The sequence below is a fragment of the Papaver somniferum genome, chromosome 5, assembly GCF_003573695.1.
Source record: "Papaver somniferum cultivar HN1 chromosome 5, ASM357369v1, whole genome shotgun sequence".
Taxonomy (NCBI): Eukaryota; Viridiplantae; Streptophyta; class Magnoliopsida; order Ranunculales; family Papaveraceae; genus Papaver; species Papaver somniferum.
The window spans coordinates 148,188,164-148,206,661 of NC_039362.1; the positions used below are offsets into that span (position 1 = coordinate 148,188,164).

The following is an 18,498-nucleotide window of genomic DNA, read 5'->3' on the forward strand; positions in this document are numbered from 1 at the left end:
CGTTTGAAAGACGAAATCAGGAATTGAAAGTTGATATTGTAACCGAGATATTAATCTCCCACTGTGGTCGCCAATTGTTTGAGGGTGAAAACGATTTCTGCTGATTTCGGTAATTTCGTGTGTGTGGGTGAGAAACGAGTCTAAACCCTAAACAATGTACTACACGGGAGTAATCTAGATTCGAGAGATCAATCTGTACAAATCCGGCCTAAACCAAGAAATGGTCGTTCCAGACTTGCTTCGGTTACAAAGTGAAGGAGAAGGGTTGGTTTTGGGGAGGGAAGCGAAGAGAGTGTTGAGACCAGAATAGTTGATTTTGGAAGAGTAGTTGTTCGACGACTTGTATCAGAAAGTGAAAGCTAACATATGGGAAAGCTAATAGATGATTTTTGAGTGTTGTATGTTCCTGACCAAAACTTGTTGTTTGGTGGAAATATGTGAGACCTATTTATACAAGTCGTAACGAAACGTACCCTGGTCTCGTAAGAATTGGAAACGGTTTGAGTAAATGGAAGGAAACGGTAATGGTTAACTCCTGGAATTGATGTTCTATAATGAAGGAAACGTTTCACTATTACTCCTTGTATTTACTAATCACCTCATTCTTATGACATTTTCTAGTAACGGTCGTAATGTACGCCGCACGCTGTAAACCGCCAAACCAATAACCTAATGAGCATCTCCCAGTTTGTGACATGTGTTGATGTCTCGAATGTTTTCGTGGAAAACATGTAGCATGTTGCTGCTGTTTGGAAAGTTGAGCTTGGGAGACTTGCCGGCTCGGTAGTGACCCTCGACGGTCGAGATTTTGCATCTCGAGAGGAAGGGTAGCCGTTGATTATTGTAACCCTTCGTTTGGTAGCCAACGGTATGAAAGCATGGCCGACATGGATTTTACATGGTTAGGCGTGGCCAAGCTAGGATTTTGGCATAGTTTAGGCGCGACCAAGAACTAGGGTTTTGGCATAGTTTGGGCACGACCAAAATTAGAGCTTGGCGTTGGGACAGTGGTTTCCACGCGTTAGCTGGTGACCTTGGACGGCTAAGATTTGCATCTTAGATGGAAGGGTGGTCGTTGATTGTTGCAACCCTTCATTTTGGTAGCCAACGACGTGAAGGAAAGGATGGCATGGTTTTGGCAGGGAGGTGCGGCTGGCATGGTTGGCATGCCTTGGCGCGGAGATGTGGATGGCACGACATGACATTGGTACATTTGGCATGGTTGGCATGCCTTGGCGCAGAGATGTGGCTGGCACGGCATGCCATTGGCACATGTGGCATGGTTATCATGCCTTGGCGCGGAGATGTGGCACGGCATGCCATTGGCACATGCGGCATGGTTGGCAAGCCTTGGCGCAGAGATGCGTCTGGCACGACATGCCATCGGAACATGCGGCATGGTTGGAAAGCCTTGGCGCGGAGATGTGTCATGGCATGTGGTGGGCCCGGGAAAGCGTATAAAATTGAAGCGAAATGAAACGGGCCTACAGTAATACCGCAAGTGCACGGTCGTCGGTTGTAGCTCGTGCAAGTACGGGTCGATCCACAGAGACTGGGTGTGTTTTGTAGTGTTTAGCTATTTTGGGCTTTAATTTGCTATTGGGCTTTGGTAACTTCTAGGCACAGTGGGCTTGGCTTTGGTTTTGGAATGGTCTTGGATTCAGTTGGCTTTGATGAATTGCTTTGGGCCTTTGAGTTCTTTGGGAATGAACTGGGCCTTTGGCTTTTGAACCTTAAGAGTGAACTGGGTTTAGTTGGATGGGCCTTAGGCTTGAACAGAAGAACAGTGGGCTTTTGTAATGACTGGACTGGGCTTGTGCTGTGAGCCAAGCTCAGTTGCAGCAGCAGCAGTGGCTGTAGCACATGCAGCAGATGCTCAGCAGGGAAAGGGAGAGCAGCAGCAGTGCAAAGGGCAAGTGCACAGCAGCAGCAACATCAACAGCAAGTAGTAGCAGCAGGGGGAGAACAAGGCAGCAGAGCACTAGGCAGTGAATGCAGTAACAAGAACAGGAGAAACAAAAGAGAAGAAAGAGCAAATAGTGGCAGTGAAACTGTGATATTTACAAAGCAATGAAGATGGTAGTGAAACAAACTAACAATGATCATGGGAAAGAAGCAAAAATCAGTGGCAATGAGGCACAAAGGCAGTTAGCCTAAGGCAAGGGAGCAGCAATGAAACAAATGGTAACAGTGGCAGTTAACAGGAAACAAAACCAAATAAACCAAGGCTGTTAGCCAAGGGCAGGGAGGAGAAGAAGTAACAAAACAGTTAAGTTGCAAGTGACTATGAAAACAAAATGTGGGTTAAACTAAGGCTTTGAATCCACCCTTGTGTCCTAGCCAAACAATGTGATCCTAGGTTGAGTTGAAAATCCTATGCATACATCTAGAATGGGAGGAAAATCAGCTTGCTCACTGATATGCCCCTAGTATTGACTGTCTTTTGACAGCACAGTCAATCACAGGCATACCAGAGCACTAATTTCTTCCCATTGCACAAGCAAAACACTGCACTAAGGCTCTAACCTAGCATTCCACTACCTAACAGTCCACTAAAGCATCATCTGAGCCTCAGCAGTGAGAACATGAGAGAACAGATGGAACAACACATAAATTGGAGAGACTGGCTAATCCAGTTCTCCCAAAACATCACATTAACAACAACAACAACAGGATATCAAAACAGGGAAAGGAATTAAACACATGAACATTACACAAAACAGAACATGAACATTACACAAAACAGAACATGAACAGAAATTAAAACTAAAATTAAACAGTGATTAACCCAAATTTGGGGGTATCTCGGCTAACCAAGAACACCCTTTAACATCCTACATCACTTCCCTTTTATAGCTTACAACAAATTACAAAATTCCACCAAACCCTAAATTGCAAACCCTAACTTTTGGGGAAAATCAAATTCGACATACCCATGTGTGAATTCTGCTCGACCCATGCCCTGTTGATGTTCTACTGCTCCTCCTCTAGCTCTTGTTGCGCTGTTGGCCTAGCCCTAGACGTCTGTGAACCCTAGCTTCTCTCACTGTCGAGTTTGTAGCATCAGGACTCGATGCTACAGACGAGAAAGGAAGAGACAAGGGTGGTGATTGAATCCTGAGTTTGTCGGGGGAAGGTGGTAGTGGTGGTGTTCGAGGTGGAGATGGAAGATATGGTGGAGGTGATGGAGTTGCAGAGCAGCTCTCTGTTGTTTGGGAAGAAGAGAGGAAGAACCCGATGGAGAAGAAGGGTCCGTTTGGTTGGGTAATAGGGTTCGGTGACTAGGGTGTGAAGCAGGGATAGAGAACTTTGATGAACATCGAGTAAAGAGCGTTGGATGATCCCATATAGATTGAATCGAACGGCTACGATGGAGAGGTATGTGGCGACCGTTGGATTATGAGATACAACAAAATTGACGACACCAGATGGAGTTAGGTGTTGTAGTGTTAAGCGGAAATATCGAGGTTTGATGCGCAGGCAAAGAAGCGACCGTAGGATCTTAATGTGATCTAATCTGAAGGCTTGGAATTTAGGTACTATGGTGTTTTGCAGGGACTTCAGATTTTGATGAACGATGAAGAAGCGACCATTGGATGATGAGATGGATCCGATCTAACGGCTGAGAATGGAGGCGGGTATGGATATAGAAAATGGGTTTGGGTAAGGGTTTTGGGCCTTGGGTATGCCCACCCCATATCTTCTTTAAGAACAATTCTTCCTTCTTGAGCCCATTCCTAGCTTTTTGGACGTGCGCTCCATTCTTTGCGTCTTCCTTGCGTAATTTCTTCCGGCTTTTCACTACTTTTCTGCTCTTTTCCACTCTGCTATTCATCCAAACTTTATTTATTACCTAAAAATGCAAAATTAAGTAAGAAAAATATTTATTCTTGAAAACAATGAAAATACAGAATATGGGATAAAATGTAGAATTACTGCACAAAAGATGAGTTAAATGCCAACAAAAAGGGATAAATATATACATTATTTAGCACTCATCAGCATGCCATTGGCACATGCGGCATGGTTGGCATGCCTTGGCGCGGAGATGTGGCTGGAACGGCATGCCATTGCCACACGCGACATGGTTGGCATGCCTTGGCGTGGAGATGTGGCACGGCATGCCATTGGCATATGCGACATGGTTAGCATGCCTTGGCACGGAGATACGGCTGGCATGGCATGCCATTTGCACATGCGGTGCGGCTGGCATGGTTGGCATGCCTTGGGTGGCGAACTTGGACAGTTGAGATCTGCATCTCAGATGGAAGGGTAGCCGTTGATTGTTGCAACCCTTCGTGTTGGCAGCCAGCGACATGTGGTAGGGACGGCATGGCTTTGCCATAGTTTAGGCGCGGCAAAAATTAGGGTTTAGTATAAACTGTGATGTTTGGCCTTGGGCCGGAAGTTACCATGCGTAAGGTGGCAAACTTGGACGATTGAGATCTGCATCTCAGATGAAAGGGTAGTCGTTGATTATTGCAACCCTTCGTTTTGGCAGCCAGCATCGTGCATGGCTTTGGCATGTGTTAGGCGCGTCCAAAATTAGGGTTTAGTACAAACCGTGATGTTTGGACTTGGGCCGTAAGTTGCCATGCGTTAGGTGGCAAACTTGGACGGTTGAGATCTGCATCTCAGATGGAATTGTAGCCGTTGATTGTTCCAACCCTCCGTTTTGGCAGCCAGCGGCATGTGGTAGGGCCGACATGGCTTTGGCATAATTTAGGCGCGGCCAGGGTTTAGTATAAACCGTGATATTTGGCCTTGGGCCGGAAGTTTCCATGCGTTAGGTGGCAAACTTGGACGGTGGAGATCCGCATCTCAGATGGAAGGGTATCCGTTGACTATTGCAACTCTTTGTTTTGGCAGCCAGCGTCGTGCATGGATTTAGCATGTGTTAGGCGCGACCAAAATTAGGGTTTAGTACAAACCGTGATGTTTGGCCTTGGGCCGGAAGTTGTCATGCGTTAGGTGGAAAACTTGGACGATTGAGATCTGCATCTCAGATGGAAGGGCAGCCGTTGATTATTGCAACCCTTCGTTTTGGCAGTCAGCGTCGTGCATGGCTTTGGCATGTGTTAGGCGCGGCCAATATTAGGGTTTGCATGAACCGTGATGTTTGGATTTGGGCCACAAGTTTCCATGCGTTAGGTGGCGAACTTGTGTGGATGATATTTGCATCTCAGAAGGAAGGGCAGCCGTTGATTATTGCAACCCTTCGTTTTGGCAGCCAGCGTCGTGCATGGTATGTTGGGACGGCTGACACAGTCGACATGCCTCGGCGCGGAGATGCGGCTGGCACGGCATGCCATTGGCACATGTGGCACGGTTGGCATGCCTTGGCGTGGAAAGGTTTCATGGCATGCCATTGGCACATGTGGTGCGTCTGGCATGGTTGGCATGCCTTGGCACGGAGAAGTGGCTGGCATGGTTTAGCATTGGCACGGTGGTGCGACTGGCATGGTTGGCATACCTTGGCGCGGAGACGTGGCTGGCATGGTTGGCATTCCTTGGCGCGGAGACGTGGCTGGCATGGTTGGCATGCCTTGGCGCGGAGACGTGGCTGGCATGGTAGTGCGGCTGGCATGGTTTGCCATTGGCACGGTGGCGTGATAATTATGGTTTGGTCTGTACGAAGATGATGTCGGCCAATACTAAGGGTTCTGCCGTGTTACATGACACATGTATAAAAAAATGGTACCCTGGTAATTCTTACGTAGGCATGTTGATTGATTTAATAAATGCGCTAGTGGTCGTAGTGATGTCATGTCAGATGTAAGGTTTTACAATTTTGACCCTAAGCTAAAAACCACCATCAACACTAGGGTTTAATCAACTTCAATCATCGGTTTAAATGATCAATTTCTTCGAACGATGGGGAAATAATTTCTCTGCAGATCCGTTACGGAGTTAATGGAGGAGGAGGGAAGAAACTGGAGAAGAAGAAAGTAACGGGTGAAAAAGAAATAAATGTGGTGAGTGACCGTTTCAGGGAGTTATTGAAATTGCTCGAAACCGCCGAAGGGTATTAGAGTAACTCTGCGCGTTTTAAATATTATTAAATAAATCTGGGTGCGACTGGATCTAAAATTAATTGTGGGCCTGACGGTAAGAAAAAAAAACTTCTGGGCCTGCGCCTAATTTTCTCAACTCATTTTTGCTTCTTTGCACCCTTAGCCCAGCTGACTCAGTGGGTAAGCAAGTTATTGCACCCGCAACCTAGAAATTTTGGCTCCTCCCCCGTTGTTAGCTGCAAATTTTTTGCTGATAAAAAGAAAACAAACTCTGCCCTACATCCCGACCACCAGAGCTTAGGGGTGAGCATTTGACCCGTAATCCGCAGATTTAACCGGGACCAACCGTTCATTTGCGGATGGATGTACGGACCGTTCGTTAATGGGTTGGATGCGGATGGAATTTTTGAAATCCAACGGATAACGGATCGGGTCCGGATGCAACCTTGAAAATCCGTTAGAAATCCATATCCGTTAAATGAAGGGCATTTATATAGTTTTAGAAAATACTATGGATCATTTAGAAATTTTTAAGATGTTTGCTTGGGGTCTTGTACATGGCATTTTTATATTCCTATACATGTATATGATATGTAGGTTTTATAAGGAGTCATTTGTGTTAGCTTTATTTTCTTTACTATAAATTTTAACTAAAACAAATCCATTGGATTATCCGCATCCAATCCGTCCATCCGTGCATCAATTGGACGTAAATCCGTTGGATATGGATTGGATGCGGATGCCAAATTTGAAATCCGTAGTGCAATGGATTGGATGCGGATGAGGCAAAACCGGTCCATACCGGCCCATGCTCACCCCTACCAGAGCTCTCAAACTAGAGCTGGAAAATGGGTGGGACGGGTCTGGCTTGTGACCAACCCGCGGGTTACGGGTTAATACAAGCCTGAGCTCGCGGGTTGAAATTCTTCACGGGTGGTCATTTATCCCTCCCGCGCCTGTCCCGGGTAAAACTCGCGGGTTCACGGGTGCTCACGGGTTAACTGGTTTTTGTTGAGTCAACTCGCCAAAAACCGATTTCTGGGCTATTTCCGGCCACATTCAGGCCATCTCAATTTCACAAGCAAACTCTAAACTGCTCATTCAATTCCAAGCCATACCATTACTATTATTTCAATTTCACAAGCAAAACTGTTGAATACGAATACCTGGAACAAGTAAATCATGGATCTGAACTAAAAACTGAACAACATGACCAAATCAAACAGAACTTGTGTATATAATCATCACCAATTACAATCATACAATAAACTAAAACATGTGAAATTCAAACAAATCCACCAAATTACATCTCAAAACCTTAATCAAACCAACTAGATCTACTAAGAACAAGTCAAATTACAAGTCAAACTGAAGATTGAACTCAAATCGAATGAAAAAAAAACATCTTACATATTATTAATCGAACAGACGGCCAAAAAAATTCAATCAATTTTCTCCTCTGATCTTCACGAACCCAGAAAATCAATTCGCTCTTGTTTTTCTCTTCAAGACTTCAAACAATTTGTTATTCAAGCTAATCAAAAAATTTATATAAAGAAGAAAACAAATAGGAAAATCTGATTACCTGCCTTTGATCTTTAGATCTAATAATTTTTCGATTTGTTGTTCTGTGAATCTGTGAAGTTCTGTCCGTCAGGAGACTCAACAGGCCAGGGAGGAAGAAAAAAAGAGGAAGAAACAAGATGAAGGCGGCCTAGGGTTTTTTCGTTTTTATATGAGGAAGAAAGAACATGACACGTAACAGCTAATTGTTTCATTGTGTGACACGCATCCTAAGTGGATGTGGGTGGGGACTGAGCCGGGTTACTCGCGGGTTGCACGGGACGGGACGGGTTAACCCGTTTATTCACAAGCCACTAATTATACAACCCGCGCCCGTCTTGTTTAGTTACGATCCGGGACGGGCACGGGTTTGCACGGGATGGGACGGGCCAACCCGCGGGTTTTGGCTCGGATCGCCAGCTCTATCTCAAACATATATTCCAGAAGAAAACCTAGTTTCAAGTTAAGAATGGCCAAGGTACACTAAGCCCATCTGAGCCCATTTTCCTCCAAACATATTTATCCTGGCTAAATTGGGGACTATACCACTTAATTGGGGCCTATAGCTAGATGACAAAAAAAGGTCACTAGAAATCACTTCACACAACCCCTTATCAAAATAATTACCAAACTACCTATTTTACCCCTGATTAATTAGCACTAATTAATCGTATTAGGGGTTAATATTGTTTTGGATGTGAGATTAACTAATGTTAGAGAGTTCATCAAAACATCAACATTTTGATTTTTTTTCGTAAAAATTACTCAGAATCCGTTTACATTCATTCACTTGTAAACCGATTCTGAATTGGTGTTTAGAATTACCAGAGGACATCCAGAATCGGTTAACACTGACATGTTTTATAATCCGATTATGAAAATAGGATTTTACTTGTGACATATATAATGTTTCCTTTCATTACCAATTTTCATTCATTGCATTATTATTGTAGGATGCATTTAGCACATGCATCCAGCCTTTAAACCCCTAGACGACCCTAGTGGACGAGTTATAGTCCCATGAGGGTTTACATAGAGGTCTACCCACAAAACCTTTACAAAAACTTCTAAAGTCATCAATATTCTTTCGACGAAGACGATACCGCATCCAAGTAGTCCGGGTTATCCTCCGGAATTCAATCTGCCAAGAAGTGATAACTTGCATCAAAGGCGAATGCTTCCCCCTTTACTTCCAAGTAGCGCGCTTTCACGACTTCGTGCTACAAAAACACAAAAACAAGCTTACATTTGTTAGTGGTGTTTCGTTGGAAGATAAAACAACATGGGGTACGTAAAAAAAAACCACAAAATTACTTACAAATTGTGCAATGGACAAGGTGAAGGGGCGAGTATTAAAAATCGGAGGTTGGAGAGCTAAAAAAGAAAGTATCGCATTTTCGATGTGCCTTTCATGGATGGCTTGAACATTTTTTGCTTTAGGATTTCCAAATTCTTGGATAAATTTGTTGTGTACTTTAACCCAAAAGGTTGTTGAATCCTCCCTTTCGGAGGATTGACGTCTAAGCCGATTTTCCGCATACCATGCTTCCTTGAGTGCCAAATCTTCCGCGGAGTCGAATGATGCCATTTCTTGTATGTATATGTATGAAATGAGTAGTTGTGGAGTACATGGAGTGAGGGGAATAAAATGATCAATTTTGGGGAAAATGGGGTCCAAGGATGAGGTCTCTATTTATAGAGAAAGTCCCAAACGACTATTTTTTTTGAAAAATGTGAAATAATTTGAAACAATCGGTCTTTTAGAAGGACAATAAAAACATATTGTGTTTATATGCCACAAGAATCGGTCTTTCTTGCGACAAAAGTAAACTGATTAAAGTCATTTTAAATTTTGAATTTTCACCGACACTAATCGGTTTATATATTTCCAAATGTGATATAATTCTAAAACATCCAGAAAAATTGGCTTGCACAATCGGTTTATAATGACATATCGATTAAACCTATTCTTGGCATGTCAGGATAGAATATTATAACAACACATAATTATAATTAAAGCTTCAAGTTCATCAACTTCAACACAGATATCATCCAAAATAAAAACCTTAAAAGAGTGTTAATAACTTAAAATAACCACAAGTCTTATAAACCTAAACTTATAATATCTAAAACTTAAACATAAGAACTTAAACAGCAGGAGCACCAGCATCAGTAACAACAGCACCACCGGGAGCATTTTCAGCACCACCATCATCAGGAGCACCAACACCAGCATCACCACCATCAGGAGCAACATCTTGTGCTTCAGCCATTAGTTCTCACATACCTTCCGTTTCTCCATGGAGCTCCCTCCCAGATGAAATCAGGTTTCTCCTCATCCTGGCGAAGGTGATGACCTCAATAAGCTCTTCAAGTGAAATCTTATCAATCAATGTGAGGGCTTGTTCAAGACGGGTTTCAGCTCCGAATGCAAACTTGTATAGGCTCCTTAGTGGCACTCTTTGTGGTTGCCTCAGGATATCCTCCACGGTTAAATCGCGATTGTAGAATGGTAGGTGTCCGAAGTCCATTCTACACAAAAATAAACAAAAATCAAGTTAAAAATCGGTACATAAAGAAAACTATGTAACCCGATTATGAAAGAAAGATGAAAAGACTATATTAGTCGGATTATACATATTACATATATAAACCGATTCTGGCAATGTATTTTCATATTTCATTTCTAAGCCAGAATCGGTTGATGTTAATCTTTATGTAAACCGATTACTGTGCATGCTCTTTATGTCGAAAACAAAACCCAGAATCGGTTTATTCGATAGGTCAATAAAAACCGATTCTGGGTGTAATCAGAATTTTGATTTGTCAAAAACGATGATTTAAAGATGTAAATCAATAAGATAAGAAGATGGGTTGATGGAGATTTACCTTCTTCTTGGTTTGATCGAAGATCGTCGGAGTAGAGGATGGTAGAAAATTGATTAGGGTTTTGAGAATTTGGAAAGTTTATGATAAAAATCGAAAGATTTTTTAGGTTTAGGTTTTTTTGATTTTAGATTTACTGAAAATAGAAAGATTAGAATTTATATGAGTGAGTTTTATTAGAAATTAACGTGGAGGTAAATTAGTATTTTTTATAAGGTTTGGGTGCCTAGAATAATTTGGGGGTGTGAGAAGGAAAAAGCTATAAGCCCCAATTAAGTGGTACATGTCCCAATTTAGCTAGGATATTTAGCCATAAGTTATAGTCCACGGCTTTTATTCTCTTTGAGAGCAAAAAAAAAAAAAACATGCAATTTTTTTTAATGCCCAGAATCCCAGACTAGTGGTCCCTAAAATTGCTTCCGAACTCCTTAAAATTGGAGCGGAACGTGTAATAACTTGGCTAATAAACCTTCAGAAAGAAAAGTTGGCTAATAAGACCGCTCATTAACTGACTACAAGTGCATTTATCAATGTTGGCTCCAAATGAACGACTGGCGGAGTATAAAAATTAAGATACCACAATGTGAGTGATAAAAATGGCAAAGATTATGGACTTCTGATTAATAATCTCTATATTTCATCTAATATGGTAAGCAAGGAACGGAGAATTGTTATACTCCAAGCATTCCCATATTCATTTTACCAAAGATCAAAATAAAAAAGTTGTAAGATAATGACATCTACAGATACCCACATTCAAACTAGCTTGTTAACATATTAGATTCTAGTGACAAAAGAAAGAGAGTCCGAAGAGCCAACTATATCTTTCAGACAAAAACGATGCTCTTTGTAAAGGCTATGGAGTCGAAATGAAGACCGTCTTCAACTTTTTTTAGTGAAAATTGGTGCAATCAATTCTTGACTTTCTGTATCGTAACAAGCCAACCCTTTCCCGTACTTGAGATAAGTCTTCTTATTTTGAATGCATACTGATTTAATATCAACTTCAGGAATATTAATACAACCCACATCAATGATATACTGCCTGATCCATGGATTTTCCTTGTCCTTTTGCATCTTCCATATACCCACCCCTCCACCAGACACATGCTCCATATAGCAAAGACTGCTATCCAGTTCTACCAAAAAGTCCGCACAACATCCGGTCGGAAACTTTAGGCGCAGTGGCTTCATATCAGGGGTCGGAATCAATTTAAACCTCTCGGCTGCAACATCGAAACACAAGATGTGTGTGCCATTGCACCAATAAATTGATCCTTCCACAAATACCGAATCCGGATTAAAGTGTGGGCACTTGAGACGTAAGCCGTCTTGGCATTGAATTCGTTTCCATGACATGGTGGTTCCTAAAACTAAGACCTCACACTCCAACTCCAACGGGGAATCAGGAAAGCGTTCAAATAATTTTACCACTTTGTATTCATTACTTGTTGCATCGGATCCAAATCCGCATGCGACAGCCATATCTTTTTCTTCTTCAATCTTGGGCTCGGGGAAGGCTATACATTCCTTAGTAATTGCCACAGAAGCACAGGATATTCGGCGTAGAAAAATACCAAACCATTGCAGGAATTCAACTGGAGCCGCTGATGCGTAGGTACCGCTAATTCTAACTCCTGCCTCTCAAGATTACAAGAAATATTTTCAGAATTTTTGAGGATTGTCAAATCATATTTATCCGAGTAGTCTGTTACAGAGATAAAAGCAATTACAATAGATTGATTCCCTGTTTTATGATAATAACAATGTTGTGTGGCGAAAGTATGATCCTTGATCAATGCACACCAAGTCTTGCATACACTCTTGAATTTTAGTAAAGACTCGGCAGGAGTTCTTAACAGTATTTCATAGATGAGATGATCAGAAAGGTATTTTGCAGCAATAACGTCCCTGCATTCAAAAAATAGGTTACTTCTGGCAAATACTAAAAGTTCCATGCTAACAAGTACGCTAAAAGGTGACCTGGTGATGCTTATATGTTGATCAGATTAAAATAATTTGATGCTTATATAACGAACGAACATACCTTGTAGGTTCATGTCGACCATCACTTATTCTTGGTTTTTTGCTCAAACGTTGACTAACGCCAAAGGAATTCTCCATAAGGATATGTAGAAGCAGCCGGTGTGCACCAAATTCTTTATGGACAGAAAAAAGAGATATGTAGAAGCAGCTGAGTTAAACTTTGTAGAAATTTCTGGTGTGTTAGCTAGTGGGCTGTATGCTTATATATACGGGTAGACTTAGAAATTATAACCTTGTAGAAATCGGATTTTGTTTTTTCTTTTAGGAAAAGGATTACAATTTCCTGTTACAATTACTCTCCAACGCGTAAATAACTCTCCAAACCTAATGCCAGTTAATAGAGGCATGCTTCAAAAAATAAAAAAATGAAAAAATAAATAATAGAGGCAGTCCTTATAAAGATATAGCTAGGCCTGTCAATATTTGTCCGATATCCGGTATCCGTTTCCCAGTATTCGAGATCCTATAGGATTTTATCCGTTTTATCGAATATCGGATCGGATATTTTATCGGATATTTCTTCCTTAACATATCGGAAACGGATTAGACCCCATCCGAAATGTTAATATCCGATATCCGATAGTATAGGAACTTATTTGTAATTTATCCTAATTTCGAGTCTAGTATCGGATATTATCGGATAAATATCCCATAAGTGTCAATTATGAAAATGTTTTACAAGGGTTTTTAAACTTTTTTGTTATAACCGGATACTATCGGATATTTATCGGATATCCGACAGCTTAGCCTATCGGAATCGATATCTGATTTTGATATCCTATAGGATATTATCGGATATCGAATATCCGGTAGTGCTTAACATGTCGGATATCGGATTTCTAAATATCCGGCGGATATTCTTCCATTGACAGGCGTAGATATAGCTTTGACTACATTAATCTGTGTATCCGCCGGCTCACCCCTTTTCGTGTGCCATAAATCGGATCTTACGGCAATTTTGACTGCATCCCCTTAAAAACCTTCAGTTCACTCTAACGTTGGTTAACCTTAAGAGACACGTGGCAGTACAAGTTTAGCGATAATTCAATCTCTTTTGTCTGAATTACTGCTGACGTAGGTTTGACGGTGGGCTATTACTGCTGTTCTTTTCTGCCTTTCGTTTTCTAGGCCATTCAAAAACAAAAACAGAAAAAACTTAAGAAATACAAGGCTTTGTATTATCATTACTTGATTTCTCCTACTTGGAATTTCCCTTCTTAATTGGAGCAGCTGCAGCCTTTTTTGGCAGGAGCAGCTGCCTTAGGTTCAACTTATTCCGCAGAATCATTATCAGAATCTGATTCAAAGCTGTTAAATTCTGGTGGTCCTACTTTCTTAGTTGTTACCTGGTTTGCAACAGGAACCACAAGTTCATCATCAGAATGTGAATCTTCTTCACCGATTCTTTTTCTTCTTCTTAATAACCACCTTCTTATTGACACAATATGAGAGTGGTGCAGAATAAGCTAACACCGATGAAGGATAAGCTGTCATTTTCACGTACCATGCATGAAAGTTCATGTGCCTTTATTGGGATGACCGGAGGGAGTCCCTTTATACGCTCAGCAGGGGAGCCAAAGTGTATTTCTTTGTAACTTTTTTTTTTAGATTTTCATTGCCAAAATTGGAAGGCAATTGGTATTTTTTTTCCGAAATTGGATCGACAATTGGAAAGCCTAATCTTCTACTATGGTTAGGCGCAATCAAAACGATTGAAAGTCAAATCGATTGACGGGGATGTCGTCCCAAAAATGGCAAAAAAACCGTCACCTATACTTCCAATTTTAATCGTGGCCGTTGATTATGAACAAAATTCAGCCACCCGATCGAAAGTTGTTGTTGGTATTACAGAAACTGTTACAAAATAATGTTACAAAAGTGATACAATATAAGTGTTACACAAATACTAAGCTTATTATTAGAGCATTTCTCGGTCGAACTCGCATGCATTGCTATCTCAAGCATGTTTGTCAATGTTAGTGATCAAAACTATAAGTCTTGATTTCTAGTCTACTATAGATAAGGTCTCGGACTAGGATAGAAAGTGTAGTTGAGGTCAATAACTCCATGGCAATCATCATACAAGACGAAGGACTACTCAAGGAACCGGTGGATCTTCATCGACTAAAAGGTATGTGGAGACTTGAACTTATCTATCACTCAAAAGTATATCTACTCTATCTCCTATCTTGAGATAAAAGTCGTTTTGGTATATAGACTTAGATTATACACATTTGGTATTTCGATCCGAGTTTACCTCGCCTATCTATTTCTCGAAATATGTGTTGGTAAAGCTTTCGCTTTAGCCAAGTTCATCTTTACTTAGTGACGAAAGTCATATTATGTTTCAATCACTTTGAAAATTGCTCCGACGAAAAATAGTTTGTGAATAACAACTATATAACGTCCTCTGAGAATGTTTCAATGATTGAAATGAGAGTTTAGATTGTATAACCATTGATGGATATAAGCATTGTTTTGGAAATACATATATGTGTAAGTCCGATTCCTTGAACCAAAGTTTGCGAACTTTGTTGATCAAGAGAACCGGAATTGTTTGCACAGTTTGCGAACTCAGTCCGCGAACTGGGGAAAGTTCTCATCCGAGAATATCTGCTGGAGTTTGAAAACTCAGTCCGCAAGCTCAGTCCACGAACTGGCGAAGTTCTCAAACCCGAGAATTTCTGCTGGAATTTGTGAACTCCATCTGGGAACTTAAGTCCGCGAACTTGAGTAGGTTATATCTAATAAACAATTGTTCTTGAACTCATTTTTATTGATTAAGGAATGCTTTTGAAAATCGTGGCTATAAATTTCATGAACCGATTCGAGTGAATAAATCGTTTTTGTTTAGATTGTATCTTGTGAAGTTACATAAGATTTAAGCAATTGAACAACTCTCTAACTAGTTCATTTGAGTCATTTGAACTAGTTATGGTGAAGAAGAATATGGTTGATATGAAAGTGATCATATGGCTAACCGTTTGGTTAACTTTTGTTGAACCAACTAATGTACAAGTTTGGGTACGGTTATACAAGCCCAGGAACGTGCATTTCATTTTTGTATAACAAGCTATGTTTTCGATCTAACGGTTGATAAATATTAGCTTGAATCTAAATCAGGTTTTCATCTAACGGTGAATAATGAATGCTTTGTTACTAAGATAACATTGATTGCAAACCATGATTTGAAAGACTATATAAGGGAGAACTCTAGCAACTAGGAAAACTAATCCCCACACATTCTGTGTGATACTAGTTGTGCTAATCTAGAGTAGATTCTTCTTTAACCTCTGGTTTTCTTTTCTCAAACCGGGTTAACGACTTAAAGACTTCATTGGGATTGTGAAGCCAGACCGATACTACTTTTCTTGTAGTTGTGAGATCTGATCTTGCTGTTTTTATCGTACGAGTACAATTGTAATAATTGGCTTGAGATTTATATCTCCGATAGGCAAGATAAAAAGTAATCACAAACATCTTCGTCTCATCGTTTGTGATTCCACAATATCTTTTTTCACTGCTTCGATTAAGACTATTGTGAGGTGATTGATAATACTAGGCTCTTCTTAGGGAATATAAGTCCGGATTATCAATTGGTTCCTGATCACCTTGATTTATCAAAAGACGGGAAAAAACTTGTAGGTATATTAGTGGGAGACGGATTTATCTATTACCATAAAATTTTCTGTGTGATACAGATTTATTTATTAAAGTCTTCGACTTTGGGTCGTAGCAACTCTTAGTTGTGGGTGAGATCACCTAAGGAAATCAAGTACGTAGCATCCTTCTGAGATCAGAGACGTATGAGCATAAATGTACCTTGGATCAGTGTAAGATTTGTTGGGGTTCAACTACAGTCAAGACCGAAGTTAATTGGGAGTAGGCGAGTGTCTGTAGCGGCTTAATACAGTGTATGTTTAATCTAGACTAGGTCCCGGGGTTTTTCTGCATTTGTGGTTTTCTCTTTAACAAAATTCTGGTGTCTGTGTTATTTCTTTTCCGCATTATATTGTTTATCTTTATAATTGAAATAATACAGGTTGTGCGTTGTAGATCATCAATTAGAATATCCAACCTTTGGTTGTTGATTTACATTGATTGATCCTTTGATATTGGTCTTTGGTACCATCCAAGTTATTCCTTGTATTTGATTAAAGACTCACTGATTCTATTAGCTTGAGTAAATCAAATCAAGAGAGAGATATTAACTCCTCAATATGCTTTAATTTAGATTGATTCTGACTGTCTAGTTGATTCTCTAGTAAAGTATATTGGAGTAAGTCCATACAGATTACTAAGCGAAATATTAGGTGGTGTTGTTAGACCCCCGCTTTTTCAACTGGTATCAGAGCGGGCAAACATGTTTAAGACCTGATAAGTCTGTGTTTGTGGCAATATGAGTCTGAGGACAAAGTCTCTCTTACGCATAATCAGATGTCTTCTGAAGCTTTCGATTACGCCAAGTGTCTTGGAAACACCTCAATGGGTTACTCCTTAGTTGATTCTTATGAATCCCGAGGTAGAAAGATTGTTCCATCTATTGACATGTCTTCTTCTCATGAGGCATGTCACACTCTGGCAAAGGCTGAAAAGGAGCTCACCAGAATCTCAAAAAACTCTGCTGATTTTATTGATTTTCAGAATCATGATCAGCTTATTGATGAATTTGAAAAGTCTCTTGATAGAGAACGTGAACTCTATAACATCATTGAGTCCTTCTCTAAGAATATTGATAAACTTCTCAAAGAAACTACTCTACAGCGTCAAAAGACTAGTAATCTTGAGAATGTTGTCAAGGATGACTCAATTAGAGAAAAACGTTTGATCGAGACGCATTCATCAAATCTTAACATACTTCGTGTCGAGAAAGATAAACTAAGTGCATCTCTTACTCTGTCCCATGAACAGTGCAAATCCTTGGAAAAGGAAAACTCTGTCTTAAGGGGAAATTCATCTGTACAAACTAATTCCCATGAGTTACAGTACATGACGAAACATTCTCCAGAAGAAGATTGTGTGAAGAAAAGTTTACATAACTTACAATCTTCTCATATAGCTATGAAGTTAAAACAGGTGCCTATTACTGCTTCTCCTCCACGAACCTGTACTTTCTGTGGGAAAAAGAATCACTATGTTATCCATTGTTTTGCCAGAAGGAAATAAATTTCTAAGCTTCATAGTTTGCTTCTTTCCACTGTCAATGGAATAAATAGTCAGTCGACTACTGCAGTGAACCGCATGCCCACAGAAAACCAGAAACCTTATAAAAATGATCTCCTTTCTAGAAGTCATCATAAGGCTCAAGTACATTCTAGTGGTATAAATTCCTGTGCTGCTGATAAAAACATTCCCTGTGTTTATAATAATGTTTCTGGTAAATCTAAGTCTATAGAATGGATCCCTATCTATTCTGATCCTCTTGTGCCAATCGCCAGAGGTCCTGGATTTAGTCCTCAGAGAATGTCTTCTGATAGATATGCTAAATAAGCAGTCTCTTACTACTCTGGGATAAGCAATTGTCAAAGAAAGAAGGATATACAAAAACAATGTTCATTTACTTGTGCTAATTAATCACAAGGTTGATATCTCACATCAAAAAACCTAGTTGTGAGAGAATTGAGTAGGTATGCTCTTGACAAAGTGACTCTAATTATCTAGCTAATTTATTATTGTTCTTAGATGGATAGTTGGTCAAACACTTTACATGAGTATTTATTTATCCTTTCTTGTTATTAGTTTTTATTCCTTTCCAGTATACTTCTTGAAAAGTAAAAGCATGGACCGTTTCGTGTAGTGCCTTGTGAACCCTCTTCTTATGAGTACACGTACATTTCGGGGTCTCATAAACCTATCTTCAAAACCCTAAGTCTCTCTAATTTTATTTATATACCTATCCTATTGAGTTGAACTCTTTACTCTAGGTTTCTTATTATCAATGGCTTTTTCTTCCTGCTCATGGGATTTACTTAAATATTTCGTTGATAAT

At 40.3% G+C, this 18,498-nt stretch overlaps 1 protein-coding gene across 1 annotated transcript; it reads right to left on the minus strand.

Moving 5' to 3' along the window:
• Positions 1 to 9,856: 9,856 nt before the first annotated feature.
• Positions 9,857 to 11,948, minus strand: LOC113279839. The gene is made up of 2 exons (XM_026528491.1): positions 11,410 to 11,948; positions 9,857 to 10,109 (listed from the first exon to the last, which is right to left on the minus strand). Exons 1-2 carry the CDS (start codon positions 11,946 to 11,948, stop codon positions 9,857 to 9,859), a joined length of 792 nt encoding a protein of 263 aa, XP_026384276.1.
• Between the last annotated feature and the right edge of the window lie 6,550 nt (positions 11,949 to 18,498).